This window comes from Macaca fascicularis, chromosome X (assembly GCF_037993035.2).
Source record: "Macaca fascicularis isolate 582-1 chromosome X, T2T-MFA8v1.1".
NCBI classification, from domain to species: domain Eukaryota; kingdom Metazoa; phylum Chordata; class Mammalia; order Primates; family Cercopithecidae; genus Macaca; species Macaca fascicularis.
Window position 1 is genome coordinate 8,441,228 of NC_088395.1, and position 16,367 is coordinate 8,457,594.

General features: G+C 40.1%; 1 protein-coding gene and 1 pseudogene across 1 annotated transcript; both read right to left on the reverse strand.

The window, feature by feature from the left end:
- Positions 1-616: 616 nt before the first annotated feature.
- Positions 617-1,666, reverse strand: LOC102131770 (draxin pseudogene; annotated as a pseudogene).
- Positions 1,667-7,744: 6,078 nt separating this feature from the next.
- Positions 7,745-15,843, reverse strand: FAM9A (family with sequence similarity 9 member A). Its single transcript, XM_005592929.4, has 8 exons — positions 15,718-15,843; positions 15,111-15,231; positions 14,896-14,927; positions 12,989-13,103; positions 11,919-12,144; positions 10,496-10,594; positions 8,147-8,246; positions 7,745-8,039 (listed from the first exon to the last, which is right to left on the reverse strand). Exons 1-7 carry the CDS (start codon positions 15,806-15,808, stop codon positions 8,178-8,180), a joined length of 753 nt encoding a protein of 250 aa, XP_005592986.2. The 5' UTR covers positions 15,809-15,843; the 3' UTR covers positions 7,745-8,039; positions 8,147-8,177.
- Between the last annotated feature and the right edge of the window lie 524 nt (positions 15,844-16,367).

Genomic DNA, 16,367 nt, shown 5'->3' on the forward strand with positions numbered 1-16,367 from the left:
GTTAAGAGCAGAGTCCACTGAGTCAGATGTACAATTTTAGCTAGACCGCCAGGCGATTGTTGGCATGTTAAGTTTTGAAGAGCATTGACCTGGGACTCTGGGCAAGCCAGATCAGTCCAGCGTGCCTCAGGGTCCTTATCTGTCGCATGGCGATAATGCCTACTTGAAAAGGTCGTTGTGATAATTCAATGAGATAAGGTAGTCCAGCCCTGAGCATAGTGCCTGCTCCATAGGAAGTGTTCCATATTTATCTCCAGCCCGTGGACCTTCTTTCGGGAAGTTTACATTACTTTTCTACTCTCAAAAAAGCCTCTTGGTTTTGAACTTGAAGCTGTTGTAGTGCTGCAGTCGGACAGTAGGGGGCAATCTCGGTATTGCCATCGCGGAGAGCTGGACACCGGGCTGACTGGGTCCGGACTGTGCGTGCACAGGTGATGCCTGCCGGCTCCTGGGCACCCACCCAGCTCGCTTACCTAGTAGCTCCCCTCCCGGGGTTGAGAGTCCTGGGCCTGAGCCTACAGCCTCGGCCATCTGGTCCCCCACTTAATCTCCCACTGCTAGTTATAAACAAATCTTGTGCAAACCTCCCGGGCTCACCCCCAGTCCCGCGGAGCGGCTAGACGTTGATGAAGGATCCCTGGTCGCCTTTGGCCGTCTCGGTCTCCAGGCAGCGCCCCTTCTTCTGTGTGACGTGGGGTTCCGGTGGAATCTGGCATAGCAGCGCAGCCCTGCCAGGCAGTCTTGGTGATGGTCGCACGGTTCCGCTTCGGCTGATGATGTTTCGTTACTGTCACTGGAGAGTTTACCCTGGTTTTTCTTTCTTCTTTGCAGAGGGCCCACCATCAGGTTTTAAGTCTTCATAATCGGTGCAGTCGAACAAGGCCATGTCCAACGTGGGTATCACCTCCCCGTCAGGCCTGCGCTGTGCCTGGGGCCGCAGGGAGGTGATGGGCAGGATCAGGGACTCTTCTGTGGCAGATGCTGCCTCAAAGGTGGTGAGGAAGATCATGGTGGAGGACCGACTGGCGGAAGATTGCTCCATGGCCGCATCCAGCTCCTTGGCTTCGGAGAGCTCCGCCTTCATCAGGGAGCTGGGACCTCGGACCAAGGCTCGGCCTCGGTGCAGCCTCAGCCTGTCCCTGCGTCTCTTGTGCTCCCTGCTGCGTTTCCTGGCCCTCTCCCACCCTGAAGACCGATTCTGCTTCTTGGGGTAGGGCAACTCGAGCCCCAGGAGCAAGTCCTTCACCCGCAGCAGGCCTGCAGGACTCTGCTCAGGCAGCGGCCCCTCAGACCCTGGCAGTCTGGAAGCCTGCCTGGTGGCGGTGACCACAGCCCCATCCTGGGCCTCCCTGGGCAGGCGTGAGCCCCACTCCTTCTTGCCTGGGCCGCGCTGGCAGTGGTGGCTGGCCTGAGGCGACCACAGTGCTGGGCCAGGGAGGTCGATGTGATTCTCGGGGAGATTCTGAGCAGGAGTCCCAGGTGCAAGGGCATTTGCCAGGCTCAGCTCCAGGGGCAGCAGGAGGACTAGGACTAGGGCCGCCAGGGAGGAGGCGGAGGGGGGCCGGGCCGAGCACCCGCGGGAGCCTAGCGCAGCAGAGGGCGAGCCGCAGAGCCGGGACTGCGGCGTGGAGGTGCGCGGGCGGTGGGAGGATGTCAGAACTACCATTTGATCCAGCAATCCCACTACGGGGATTATACGGGGATTATATCAGATTTATCAAATATATATCAGATATATATTTATCATATATATGATATAAAAAACTATGCAGTCATAAAAAGGAATGAATTAATGGCTTTCCTAGTGACCTGGATGAGACTGGAGACTATTATTCTAAGTGAAGTAACTCAGGAATTGAAAACCAAACATCGTTATGTTCTCACTCCTAAGTGGGAGCTAAGCTATGAGGATGCAAAGGCATAAGAATGACGCAATGGACTTTGGGGACTCAGGAGGAAAGGGTGAGAAGGGGGTGAGGGATAAAAGACTACAAATTGGTTGAGTGTATACTGCTCGGGTGATGGGTGCACCAAAATCTCACAAATCACCACTAAAGAACTTACTCATGTGATCAAACACCACCTTCTCCTCAATAACCCATGAAAATAAAATTAAAACACATAAAAATAAATTTAAAAAAATAAAAAAGCATTACGAAGTCAAATTCAGAAAAAGAGATGAAAACATGGTTTAAAATGACCCCAAAATAACAACTTTCAAATTCTGAACACAAATAGGGATGTGGCTATTTGTTTGTTTTAGTGCCTATAGAAACTGTATTATAACCAGGCTTTTATAGCTATTTGTTGAAAAAAAAAGTACAACGTAAAGTGAATACACTAATCAAGAAAGCTGTATATATGCTATATATATATACATTTTTCATGTATGTCCATAGGGCAATGTCTATCATTCTGGAGAAGTTGCCTGGAGCTGTTTAGTACATTTTAACTAATGTTCCTAAAAAAAAAAAAAAAAAAAAAAAAAAAAAGAATTTCTCCAAAATTCAGACACCGCTTCATTGGTTAATTCATTTTGTAATCCATCCATTCACTCAGTATCTCAGCAAATATTTTTAATGGCCTTTTTTTTTTTTCCTTTTAGTAAAGGAGTATGCTAGGCCAGGCATGGTGGCTCATTGCTTGTAATCCTAGCACTTTGGGAGGCCGAGGTGGGACAATTACTTGAGCCAGGACTTGGAAACTAGCCTAGGCAACAAAGTGAGACCCTGTCTCTACTAAGAATAATAGCTTATTTTAAAAAAGGACTATGCTAGTTCTATAAGGTATCCAAAGCTTATTTGATAAAAATTCCAGGCTCTATAAATTTATAGAAGAATGGGAAATAATTTTCTTTTATCAGTAAATTATATCATTGTACCTAAAATGTTTCGATTTGGCTTTGATTTTAAGAAATGCAAGGAAATATAAAATGGTTTACATTAATTATATATTATACATATTTATATGCAAATATTTACAATATGTATTAAAATGTATATGTGGTATATTATTCAACCTTGTGAATTTAGGAAAAAAGAGATTTATACATTTTAAAAGTTCCTTGTATGAAAAAAAATTCTGGAAACTGTAAGTGTGAGCTATCTACATTAGTGTTTCTGTGTTTGCCAAAACAGTATTACAGCCCAAAGGGGAATGGCTGAGGACAGATAACTTGGCCAAATGTCCCCGGCTAGAAAACCAAGGAGACTGCATCAAACTCACTCCAAAAGCCAATCAAAGAATAACTTAAAACTGCTGTCACTCACTTAGATTTTGCTTCCTGGTCCTTAGTGGTAGCTGATGAGGTTTAGAAATAAGCACATGTATCTGTCTATACTGAAGGGAAGAAAATAAATCTACTATGGCACCAGTTCAAAACACTGCATGAGCAGTCGAGAGAAACAATTTACCAGAACATGCTTAATGGTAAATCAGAAATGACATGTATGAAATGACATGTATGAAAACATGGGGCTGCAACTTGAAAATGTTGGAAAATGAGTCATCTATCAGATCTTGGACTGATAACACTTTGTAAGTTGCAATTGCTGGATATCATGTATCTATGTGATCATTCTGTAATGATGAATGGTTCATGTTCACACAGCTTCAAATGCCTGATTTCTGAAATGATCAACTATTTATTAGCTGTAAGGTAAGGGGAATGATGCATATTATCTTCTCCTGTGCTTAGAGGAGTTGTTAAAATTCATTTATGGAGCTACAAAGATTATGACATGCAATAAAACTTCTAAACTATGTAATAACATCCAAGGTAGGATTTTGTGGATTATGTGTTAGTAATGATATTTAAAGAGAATATTAACATTTTGTTAAGCAAATATATTATTAATTATGTGATAATTTTAATTTTAATTACAATAAATTAATTTTATCATAAGCATCTTCTTTTCTATTTATACATAAAACTCTTACAAATTCAAATAATAAAAAATGATGTTTTTAATCTGTACTCAAGAATAGACAGTCATATGTTTTATATATAAAGAGAGTCTATTTCAACATGGCAAAACTCCTTCTCTACTAAATATACAAAAATTACCTGGGCATGGTGATGCATGCCTGTGGTCCTAGCTACTCGGGAGTCTGAGATGGGAGGATGACTTGAGGCCAGCGGGCAGAGGTTGCAGTGATCTATGATTACACCACTGGCCTCCAGCCTAGATGATAGAGCGAGACTCTGTCATAAAATAAATAAAAAATAAAATAATAAATAAAATAAAATAAAATAAAATAGAAGGCGTATAGGTCAGCTGGATGCAGTGGCCCATGTCTGTAATCCCAGCACTTTGGGAAGTTGAGGCAGGAGGATCACTTGAGGCCAGGAGTTCAAGACCAGTCTGGGCAACACACTGAGACCACGTCTCTAGAAAACACACACAAAAAAATTAGCCAGCATGGTAGCACACGCCTATATTCCCAGGTACTCGGGAGGCCTGAAGTGAGAGGATCACTTTAGCCATCGCATACAATTTGCAGCCAGGTGGCAGACAGTACAGACCTCAAAGCCTCCATTAACTCAATGAACCCCTTCCCCAGCACACGGACACATACACAAAGACTTACACTCATGTCGCTTGCTTATGGGAGCCGGTGTTTCTCCTTCGGGGTAGCAAGGATGAGCTTTTTATTGTCACTGTAGCTTCTCGGCTTATGCAAGTCAACACCTTTGGACAAGGGCTGAGAAGAAGATGGAATCCATCCTACCTCCCTCTTTATAATGGTGCCATTAAAAAAATTATTTTGTAGAGACGAGATCTTGCTATATTGGCCAGGGTGGTCTCAAACTCCTGGCCTCAAGTGATTCTCCCACCTCTGCCTCCCAAAGCGCTGGATTGCAGGCATGAGCTACTGTGCCCACCTAAAACAATGCTATTTTAAAGGTGAGGTGCATTTAAAGAAAGGGTGTATTTGGTAGGCAAAATAAGTACCCTCCAAAGATGTCCAGGAACTCATCCCTGGAACCTGTGAACGTGTGAGACGACAAGGCAAGGGAGGAAATGAACTGGAAGGTGCTAATGACAGGTACCAATCAGCTGACCTGCAACATGGATATTATCCTGGGTTATCTCTAGGGGAGTCCAGTGGAATCCCAAGGGTCTTTCTAAGTGTGAGAGAGGCAGGAGAAAGGAACCAGACAGCCACATGAGAAGGCTCTGACCCCCCAAAATACTGGCTTTTAAGATGAAGAAAGAGGCCATGAGATAAGGAATGGAGGGAGCTTTCAGAATCTGAAAAACATAAGCAAACAGCTCCTCCCCTACAACCCCCAGAAGGGACACTGCCCCACTGCCATCTTGAATGTTAACCCAAAGGCACTCAGTCCAGACTTTACATTGAAACTACAGAACTGCAGGGTAATAAATGTTTGTTTTTATGTTTAATTCCAAACATTTCAGAAACTTATTTTAATTGACAAACTTAAATGATATATACCATCTACAACAGGTTGCTTTGAAATATGTATATATTGTGAAATAGCTATGTCAAGCTAGTTGACATTTGCATTACTTCACCTAAGTATAATTTTCTTTGTGGTGAGAACTCTTAAAATCTACCCTCTTAGCAATCTTTAAAAATCCAGTATTATCATTATCTGTTGTCACCATGTTTTACAATAGAGCTCTTGAACTTATTCCTCCTGTCTAACTGAAATCTTGTACCCTTTGGCCAACATCTCCCCAACCTTCCACCTCCCCCAGCTCCTGGTAACCATCATTCTATTCTCTGTTTCTGTGAGTTCAGCTGTTTTAGATTCCATATAAAAATGAGATAATGCAGCCAGGCTCGGTGGCTCACGCCTGTAATCCCAGCAATTTGGGAGGCTGAGGTGGAAATATCACTTGAAGCCAGGAATTTGAGATTGGCCTGGGCAACACAGGGAGACTGCATCTCTCAAAAGAATATATATTTTAGTTGGGCGTGGTGTGCACACCTGTGTTACCAGACACTCTGAAGGCTGAGGTGGGAGGATCGCTTGAACCCAAAATGTCAAGGTTGCAGTGAGCTATGATCACACCACTACTGCACTCCGGCTCGGCCAGAGTGAGACAATATCTCTTAAAAAAAAAAAAAAAAAAAAAAAAAAAGTGACTTCAAGTACACAGTTACTCACTTGATAGTAAGGGGTGGTATAAATATCAACTGTTCCATCACTAAGTACATTTTGGCTTCTTTCTCATCCATCCACTATAGAAGAAATAGTCAGATAGCCCAGTATGTACAATAGAACTCGCACATGGACCTCTGCAGTGCTTACTTTGCCTCTGTAACTACTGAAAGAGATCTCAAATAAGGATCTTCTTAGAAACTTAAAGTAGTACTTAGGAGTACTTAGTACTACCAACACACGCTTTGGGTAAAAGGAAAGTTCTTTACAAAAATGCAAACTTTAGGAATTAAATGCTCCCCACAGGGACTAACTTATTCCTGTATAAGTGATTATAGGCAGAAAAACAGAATCTGAATGAACTTGCTTTTTTTCTTAAACTTGGAAAACCTAGAAAAGGTAAGAGTGGTATATAGGGGCCAATTAAAATAAAAAGCACAAGGAAAAATGAGAGGAAGTCGCTCCTGTCCTCCCAATGAGGGTATTGTGTTTTGAACAATTCATGAATGTAATTTCAGAAACTCAGCAAAAGAATACATTTAACTGACTTACTCCAAATATATTCTGAATTTCGTATTTACTAAATAAAGTGTTTCCAAATGAACATTTTTTTACATGTTGTTACATGTAAAATTCCTTTTACATGCAAAAACGTGTACATCTTTTAAACATGTTTTTGCATGCAAAAATATCTTTTTAAACATGTTATATGTTGTTACATGTGAAAATTGCACATTAAGAAAAGGAAAGGTAGGTGAATTCATCATTCAAGTTTTTAGATGCAGGTAGACTTAAACTTCCACATAATCCATGAATATTAAGCTGGAAAAACAAAGCACTCTACATAATTTACCTTGCCACAGATGTGAAATAATTGTAAGCATACATAAATGTTAACGAAATACTTTCATTCAGTGCTAAGGGGAGGTATCATTGAATGATGGACCAAAACAAACTACATGGCATTTTGATGTCTGTGGAAATGACATGCCCACAAAGCAGTGGCTCGACACTGATATTAATATATCTTGCTCAGTTGCCTTAATTATTTATAGTAGTTTAATTTTTTCAAGAACACAAATGTTAAGGTATTTTAAATAATTTTGATAAGGCCATAGAATGTATCTATTTTTTGAATTCCTACTTTCATTGGAATTGCCTCTTTATCCTAATGAGTAAATACAAAAGAATGCATAGATAGGATAGCTTTTGTCATCGTCTTCTTGTTTTCTGAGAAAGAGTCTTGCTCTTGTCGGCCAGGCTGGAGTGCAGTGGCACAGTCTTGGCTCACTGCAACCTCCAACTCCGGGGTTCAAGCGATCCTCCTGCCTCAGCCTCCTGAGTAGCTGGGACTACAGGTGCATGCCACCATGCCTGGCCAATTTTTGTATTTTTAGTAGAGATGGGGTTTCACCATGTTGGCCAGGCTGGTCTCAAATTCCTGACCTCAAGTGATCCACTCCCCTCGGCCTCCCAAAGTGCTGGGATTACAGGCATGAGCCACCGCACCCAGCAGGTTTTGTCTTCTTTTACTAAAGAAAAATGTACTTTTCTATGCCCGTGCTTTCTACATTTTTGGAACTGATACAGATCCACAGAGGCGAACTGAAATCTAAATCATCTTTAATGTTAAAATTTAATTGACCGTGTACATAACTATGCAATCCCTGCTTTCTCACAGAAGTGTCTAGGATTCATTCAACAGATCATAGAAACAAGGTCTGGCATTTAACAGACAAATGACAGAGGAGCTATACTGATTTATACAAGAATTATCAAAACACTGTCATGCAGTTTACTGTAGTTCAAGTTGTGCTTGTATCATATAACATAGGTTCAAGTTCTTTCTTCAGTCATCAGAATAACAGAGGTTGAAGAGACAACTAAGTGTCAACTCTTCCAAAAGCTGTTTCAAAAAAAATTTAAGTAACCGTGATACACATTTCTGCAAATAAAATATTCCAGTGCTTATATCAATCCTGAGTTTTTAATATTTAAATATGCACTACTTACAGTTCTGACACGAGTTTATTTAAAAACACGGCTAGTTATCAAGTTCACTTTCTTCATCGGAAGAAATGATGCAATAATTGTCTTTAGAGTCCTTGGTAGCCTAAAAGAAAAAGTCTAGTTCACTGACAAACCACCACTTTACATCTCACGTTTTAAACAGGGTTAATCAGATGTCAAAAGGAAACAACTTTTAATATTCAAAGGATGCTGGTTATTTATTTCAAAGTGAAGAAAACTGTAATCAATACATGGAGCTCCAAATACCCACTTAAATTTTTTAATGCCAGATTTCAGTGAAATATTATTTTAGCAGGTCCAACTGTCATGTACTTTGCTTGAATAAAATGGGTTGATGAGCATCTTAAGGTCAAGGTGGAGCAAAGACAGAAAAAGATAGGCAGGCTTATATCGTGAAATATATTTTTTCAGCAGGATTATCAGCAATAGTCTACGTAACGTGGTTTCCACTGAAGGGATAAAATGGTCGGTGATATGACCTCATCAAGTTAGAGAAAACGTAACTATGTTTGAAACATACACTATTCCCTCAACAAATAGTTCAACAGTTCCTACTCCCTAAAATGTTGTATGTTAATGCTGAGGAAGATGTAAAAAATGTAAGCATAATCTCTTCCATAATCCTGTGACATAAGCAAATGCACAAACAAAAAAATTAATACAAAAATTGTGTAATGCTATGGAAGGGCAACTCACTCAGACGTGTAGCCAGAAATGGAGACTGATGTTGACTTAGTTGGCAAAAGGTTTAAATTGGTCGAAAAAATTTTTTAAAGCATTGTGAAGGAAGAGCATGAGTAAAGCATGAGCGTAACAGTGAATTCCTTCAGGGAAAGCTGTCAACCTGGATAGGCAGGAGCAAAGACAGAGGGCGGCAAAACAAGCCTAAGAGGGGTCACGTAAAGTGGGGAGTCTCTGAACATCTAAGAACTGAGACGGGGCACCACTGACAGGCTGGGAAGAGCGAAGGGTTAGGAAGCATTTTAGGAAGGGGAGGGTTGTAGGAAGGTAATATTGCCGATCAATGAAGGATGGCTCAGAAGAGAAGAGAGAACTCAGAAAAGAGTTTAATAGTACAAGTAAGGAAGAATGAGGTCTTGAACTAGGGCAGCTGCAGTGGGAATTTTAAAAAAAGAAATTTAAGGGCCATTACAGAGGTAAAACTTGCCTCATGGTAACTGTATGGGAAGGATAAGGGACTCAGAAGAGTCCAAGACGATAGCAAAGTTCCTACCTTAAGTGGTAACATGTAGCATTAACACTGACAGGAAAACTTCTAGTTTCATGTTCATACCAATTAATAAATGGTTTCTGGGGAACATTATAGCAGCATGTTCTCTACTTGTGACTTCTATTTAAATAACTGTTAGATCATTCTCAAGTTGCTTGAAAATGTTATTTTCAAACTCTTTTCTCAGTTTATTTAACACATCTCAGTTAGTGTAGAAGAGTGACATATGAACATGTATTTTCACAAGGTTATTAAAAAGAATACCTTATTTCCCAGAAAAGAATTCCACTATTACCTAAATAATATACATCTACATGAAGAAGTGATTGTCCGATGACAACTTGCTAATGTGCTATACGACAGCAGATAATTCACAATTCACAACGTGTTAATAATCAGCTGGCTTTCCCATTCTGTTATACATCTGAATCATCCCTTATTATTACAAATTGTCATGTAAAACCATTACTGATAATTTTGTAAGTGAATATGCCATAAAACACTCCTATATTATAGCAGGAAATAAAAGAGACACTCAGTAGTTACACTTGCCTACTTCCTATTTAAAACTCTTGAAACATCACAAGTAAAAAAGACACCCAGAAAGGATTTATGGTCTTCTTGCCTTCCACCATAGATTTGTCACTGACGTCCTGAAAACTGAAAATAAAATCATTAAAACTCATTTATGCCTAGTGTTCCATTATTGGAACGCTAACCTTGTGGGAGTCATGTATATCCTACCACTCAAGATCATCGCCAAGGTCTGATTTTTCACACACAAAAAACATGCAGCCTCTGGCATAAATGGGTCAATGTGTTAATAAAATGTCAATTTTATACACAAGATGTATATTTCCAGGTAAAATTTCCAATTTACCTTTTCCTGTTCTAAGTAACTCCCACAAAACTATTCATGAATCCTAAAAATACATTTACCAATTATGTTAAATTTGGAACAATACATTCAAAGTGAAAATGGTAAGTAATTTAAAATGTATAACCAAAATGTCTTTCTATACATTCAGAAACAAGAAGACTTTCTTCTATTATGCACGTGGTGTATTTTATAATGTATTATGTTACCAAATAGAACAGACCTTTATGAATTGCTCACGTAGCGGCTTCACCTCTTTCAGCCCCCCTCTCCTAACACTTGTATGTTGTTGACACCTCTTCTGTTTTTCTTGAAATGCTTTCTAGAAGTACAAAAAAGTAGTGATGAAAATTGGGTAACTTTTAATACTTACAAAACATAATTCTGCATTAGCTTTGTAGGAATACTCTTTAAATCTATACTTCTTAACGCTTTCTTTTAAACAACGTTTATGACCAATTTTAAAGAACTGTGTTCACCACTCATATGCTAAAATGATATAATGACCTTTTTCATCAGTCATTGAGTAAGGAATTTTCTTTCTTCTACATACATATTCAACACATATGTCTTAATTCTTGATTTCAAATGTAGAGTATATGATGACCCTTCCTATAATTTGTTGACTACAGATGGGTAAGATTTATACAGAAATTAACTAAGAAACATTATCTCTTACTAAGATTTTAAACTGGTATTAAATCTTGGTCATTTCAGTATGCACATAGATGAGCCTTACAAAAATGATGGCCTTTCTGCACCTTGACCTAATCTCCAACAACAGTGTTCTCCTCTCCTCTACATGGCACTCACTTATACAGTCATCCCCTAGATTTTGTCATTCCCAATGACTGCAACACCTACGTAATATTAATAATAGCAATGATAAAGAGCAATCATGGGTCAGATCACATCCTGAAAAACTTAAATAAACCCGTTACACAGGAACCTTTCAATCCTCCAAATAACTCTGACATAGGTACTCTTACCATGTCTCCTTTTGTAGACAAGGAAATTTCGGCACAGAGATAAATAGTTTGCCCGTGGTTCCTGAGCTAGCAATGGTCAAGCTGGAGTTGAATCACAAGCAGTGGGGCTGCAGTGCCCCAGCCCTTGACCACTGCACTCAGCTGTTTCTCCATCTTCCCAACATACAGCCACTACCTTCCTGCCACTGTAGGTCACTCACTTCAGTACTACAGCTCAGGAGTCTATTGGGATATGACACCCACCGAATGGAACACTTTTCACTGCCCATTGCCCACCCCCATGTGCTCAGGTAACTCAGTTCCAGCTGAAATTCCACAGCCAGTCATCATATCCCCATCCCTGCGTCTATTCCCTGCCCAACTCTTCCTCTATCAACGTGCTTGGCTACACCCCAACCCAGGAAATTCCAACCCTACAGCTGCTTTTGCACAAATATGCCAACTGGGCTCACTCTGACTTCTTAATCGCTATGATGCTGACCTCAGTTGGACCACAAATGCTTCATGGCAATTATATTCCCCTGGTACATGAGTCCACTAACGGGCCCCCTCTCTGGGCTCATGCTCTCTTCCTTCTTTGCTGGATTTCTGCATGAACAATTACTCCCTGAGACACTGATACAATAGGTTAATCATAAAGCTAAGCCTGATACCAACAATTACTTCTTCTTCTGTTTCTTCTCCTTCTCCTCCTTCTTTCTCCTCTTCCTCCTCCTTCTCCTCCTCCTCTTGTTCTTCTACTACTATTACTTCTGCTGCTGCTGCTGCTGCTGCTGCTGCTGCTGCTGCTGCTTCTACTTCCTCATCATCTTTCTGCTTGTCTGCGATGTATTCTTTAAGGACATTCAGCAACTTCCGAGTATGTCTATAATCACGTTTCTGCCTGTAACACATAATATGTAACACTGTCATATGTCATAGAGAGATGAAAAATTAATCCTATTCAAACTAAAACAGACTTGACATAATTTATACTATAAAGTAGCAAGGGAGTAATAGCAGCTGAAATCTTTTTGGGAAAAGGTGAAATGAGTTACTCTCATTCTGAAAGGATCCCTTCCTAACTGACTACTAGAGCAGCTATCTCACATTATTTACATGCTGAAGACAAAGGAGGGTTTATAGCACTATAAATTTCCCAGAAACAATCATTTTCTCTAACAGCAGTTTACTTTTCATTTTCTCAAACTAAACAACATATGGGTTCTCATAAGTAAGTTCAAGAATATAACAGCCATTCATCCCATAAGATTTCCCAAAAGAAATGCTTCACTTAACTATTTCTCCACATTGGCACAACGGTGATTTTCTAAAGGGAATAGTGAAAACAATTTAACTAAAATAGATAACTTATTTACAACATAAGGTTGTCCCTTTCCACATAACTTAATATTGTTAAGGATCTACAGACTAAACGTTGAAGACATTTATCTTACATGCAGCTGCCGTATTTCTAGAAACGGATAAAAATTAATTTTACAGGAAGACTATTTTTATCTGGAAGGCAAAAAGAGGTCATCTTCATTGACTTTCTAGGTAATATCTCTCAATTCTGTTAAACTGAGGTTATAAAACTAAAGAAACTTACCTGCTTAGGGAACAATCAAGTAAAATATGTTGTTCCCTAGAGACACCAATATGTACAGGATAGTTTTTGAAATTATTTGCACCAACAAATACAAAGAAATGATATAAATATCATTATGCAAAAAAGCCAACAATCATACCTTTTTAGTTGTTTTTTTCTCAAAGCACGTTCAATTGTGTTCTTGGTTTTCCTATAAGCGGCTTTATCTATTTTTATCATTTTTCTTTTTGCAGCAAGGTCCTCTTTAATGTCAGCTGGGTAGTAAATGAAAATGCATTAAAAGTTAATGCTGAAAAGTAGTTTCTTCGCATACATTGAAATCAATGTGAGACATGATGGTTCAGCAATATCGGAAGGACATTTACATTGTAAAATGCAAAGATCACTTCAAAAAGCAAGATTTACTCATTTGTTTTCTGTAAAACCTTTTAGGTATTAATATTAGCACTCTAATTCCAATTGGTATAACTGCAAATCACTTAATTGATGGATGATGAAAAAAAGCAAATAATTAAAAGTTTCTATTTTTTAAATGTGCAGAAAGGGTTACAAACACAGACTCTAATTTCTACATTTATAAAATGTCTTGTAATTTAAAGGACATGTTTCCATGAAATACTGTCACAATTCGTTATGCAAAACATACAAAAAAGTATCTTATTTAATAAGACCATCAAAAGGGTAGAAATAACACACAATAAGAAAAGCATTTTTTAAGCAATCTAGTGATTGATGCTATTAACTGTATTTTAATAAAAGAAGCATCGTCCATGGGTGTAAAAATTTAGGCTTAAGTAAAGAAATACATTCAAAAACACTTTTGAAATATTTTCTTGGAGCTTTTTAGATGATATTTTTATCCATAGTGTTGTGTTTCAGAAAACTGTAATACTACAAGGAATGCTTTCCTAAACATGGTTTCACATTAGAGATCTACCATCAATTGCTAAAGATAGTTTTCAGCAATCATAAAAGATCTGCACCATAATACAAGTCTCCATCTATAAGGAGTCTCCATTATATAATGGAGACTTTTTACAGTCTCCATCTATAATGCTCAGTTAGGCAGCTCACAAAACCAGCACTTAGTCACTAAGCAGAGCAAAGCTTTCCAAATATACTGCTTGTATGAATTATCGCTATAGAAGAGCTGAAAACTGAATTGAGCTTTTTAAAAATATGAGTATTGTCTTGTCGTCTTTACAGAAATTTTCTCAATTTTTTTTGAAAATATGGTCCTATAACAGTCAGTGCAACTAACAGTTCACATGGCAATACAAAATGTATGAGCTTTTGGATCCAGTTACATGTTTCTCACTGGGTAGAAAACTTGTCTTTCTTTTTCTAGTACACAGTTTATTACTGAAATAATAATAGAATATCATCATTTTAGATAATTCGATTTTCTCTTGTACTTTAAAGAAAACAAAATCAGAATGCTGTGACAATAGAATAGCTAAATTAGGAACATAAAAACTCATATTAAAAACTCTGAGTACATACGGACAGGAAGAGGGGAACAACAGATACCTGGGCCTACTTGAGGGCAGAGGGTAGGAGGGTGATGATGAAAACCACCCAGCAGGTGCCACGCTTACAACCTGGGTGACAAAATAATCTGTATACCAAACCCCTGTGACATGCAATTATCTATATAACAAACCTGCACATGTACCCTCAAACCTAAAATAAAAGATAAAAAAACTTATATACTTAATCTGTGTACACTAAAAGAAACGAATACAGCTGTTTCTCCTCCAGTGTCCTCTAATATTCCCCAAATAATTAAATTTCCACGTGTATAAAAGAAAAGCCATCCCTCTCATTTCACCATTGTTAGAAGCATTCTCACATTCCACATCAACAATCAAAAAGGTAAGTATGAAAATTTATTAAACACATTACATTAAATACGTATGTTAAACGCTATATATGAGAAGAAGGCGTGTAAGACAGTCTTGTCATCCACTAATTCATATAACCTACTGTAACATTTGTATGGTTGAAAATAATTTTCAAAAACTACAAATAGCTCCTAAAACATACCTGCAATATATTCTAGCTTCATGGTATGAATCCTGTAAAAAAAAAAAAAGTTACATCAAAATTTTAACATAATGCTACACAAAATGCCATGTTTGTTGGGAAGAAATGTCTTATGTGAAATGTTCTGCATAGAATAGAACAGTGATGACATGATTCGAAGCTGACTTTTCCCAAAATACTTTATCCGACAGGCAAAAGTGACTTAAACACTTTACCCCATGTGCTCATCTTTTTCAGCAAAAGGTTCTCTTTCCCCATGCTCATCAGTTACATCTTTCTCCCTTGTTTCTGTAAAAGGGTTTCTTTCCTCATGTTCATCATTGACTGGATCCTTTCCTGCATTAAAATTTAAAAGACAAATCTTTTTTAGAGGAAAACGCTGTTGTAGACATTTTTCGTGGAGAAAGGTACCATTTGTGGACTTTTTTGGTTCTCTACCAATTAAAGCTTTAAAGCAGAGCTATGCATGGAATCACTGGGCCCCTGGCCATTTTACGGAGGCATTTTTGGAAGCCCTTCGGGTTCAAGTCCCAGTAAACAACGCTCACAGGTCAGACCCCTTGGATGTTAGGACCACACTCATGGAGAAGAGCTGCTCTGAGAGCATCTGTAACCCTGCTATGAGGGGGAGCCTCCCACGGGAAGCCTTAGGCCCTCGATCCTGCTTTGAAAACCTGGGGCCTCTTAGCACATGCATGGTGGACTCCAAAGCCACGAAGGGGCCAGGGGTCTCGGGCTGCCCGTGTGCCCCCCGCGCAGAGAGCAGACAGATCGTCTCCTTGGGCGTGCACCTTCTTTCGTGGCCCCTTGGGCTGTGTTTACCTGCATGCTCCTTCACGGGGGCGGCCATAACTTGAGCCTCCAACTGAACCTTGGCAGCCCTCTTGCTGCGCTTCCTGCCCACGGGCTCCATGGTTGGCTGTCCTGGGAAGTTAGAGGCGACCCCTGAACCTGGTTGAGTGCAAAGTCAAACTCAGTAGGCTAAGGAAACAGGACATGTGAAAGGAGAGCCATCGGGATTGCGAGTTCAAGAAAGGGTGGGGCTGGCCCACCCCGTGTGTCCTGTGGGAGCAGGAGGGGACGGAGAAGATGTCAGTGTCCCCTTCTATCCTTCCCGGCCCGTCCAGCCCGTCCCTGGCGCTGGCTGCAGAACTCACAGCTGCCTCGCACACCTGAATGGCCCCTGCAGGACCCTTGCAGTGCCCTTGGGACACAGCTCGGCCCTGCCCCTGTGTTCCCCAGAGACCTGTGTGGCCCCAAGGACCATGGGTGACACAGGACCTGCCCAGCCATCTCTGGGGGAATGTCAGGGGCTGCACTCCCACTCGCCCGCCTGGATGCCCAGGTGACCCCTGGCAACTCCAAGTGTCCTGTCCTGATGAGCAGCCGGGCTGGAGGGACCCACTCGGACTGTCCCCCACAACACCCCCGCCCATCCCCTCCACACACACTCCGCCCCTCCTCCTCCCCTC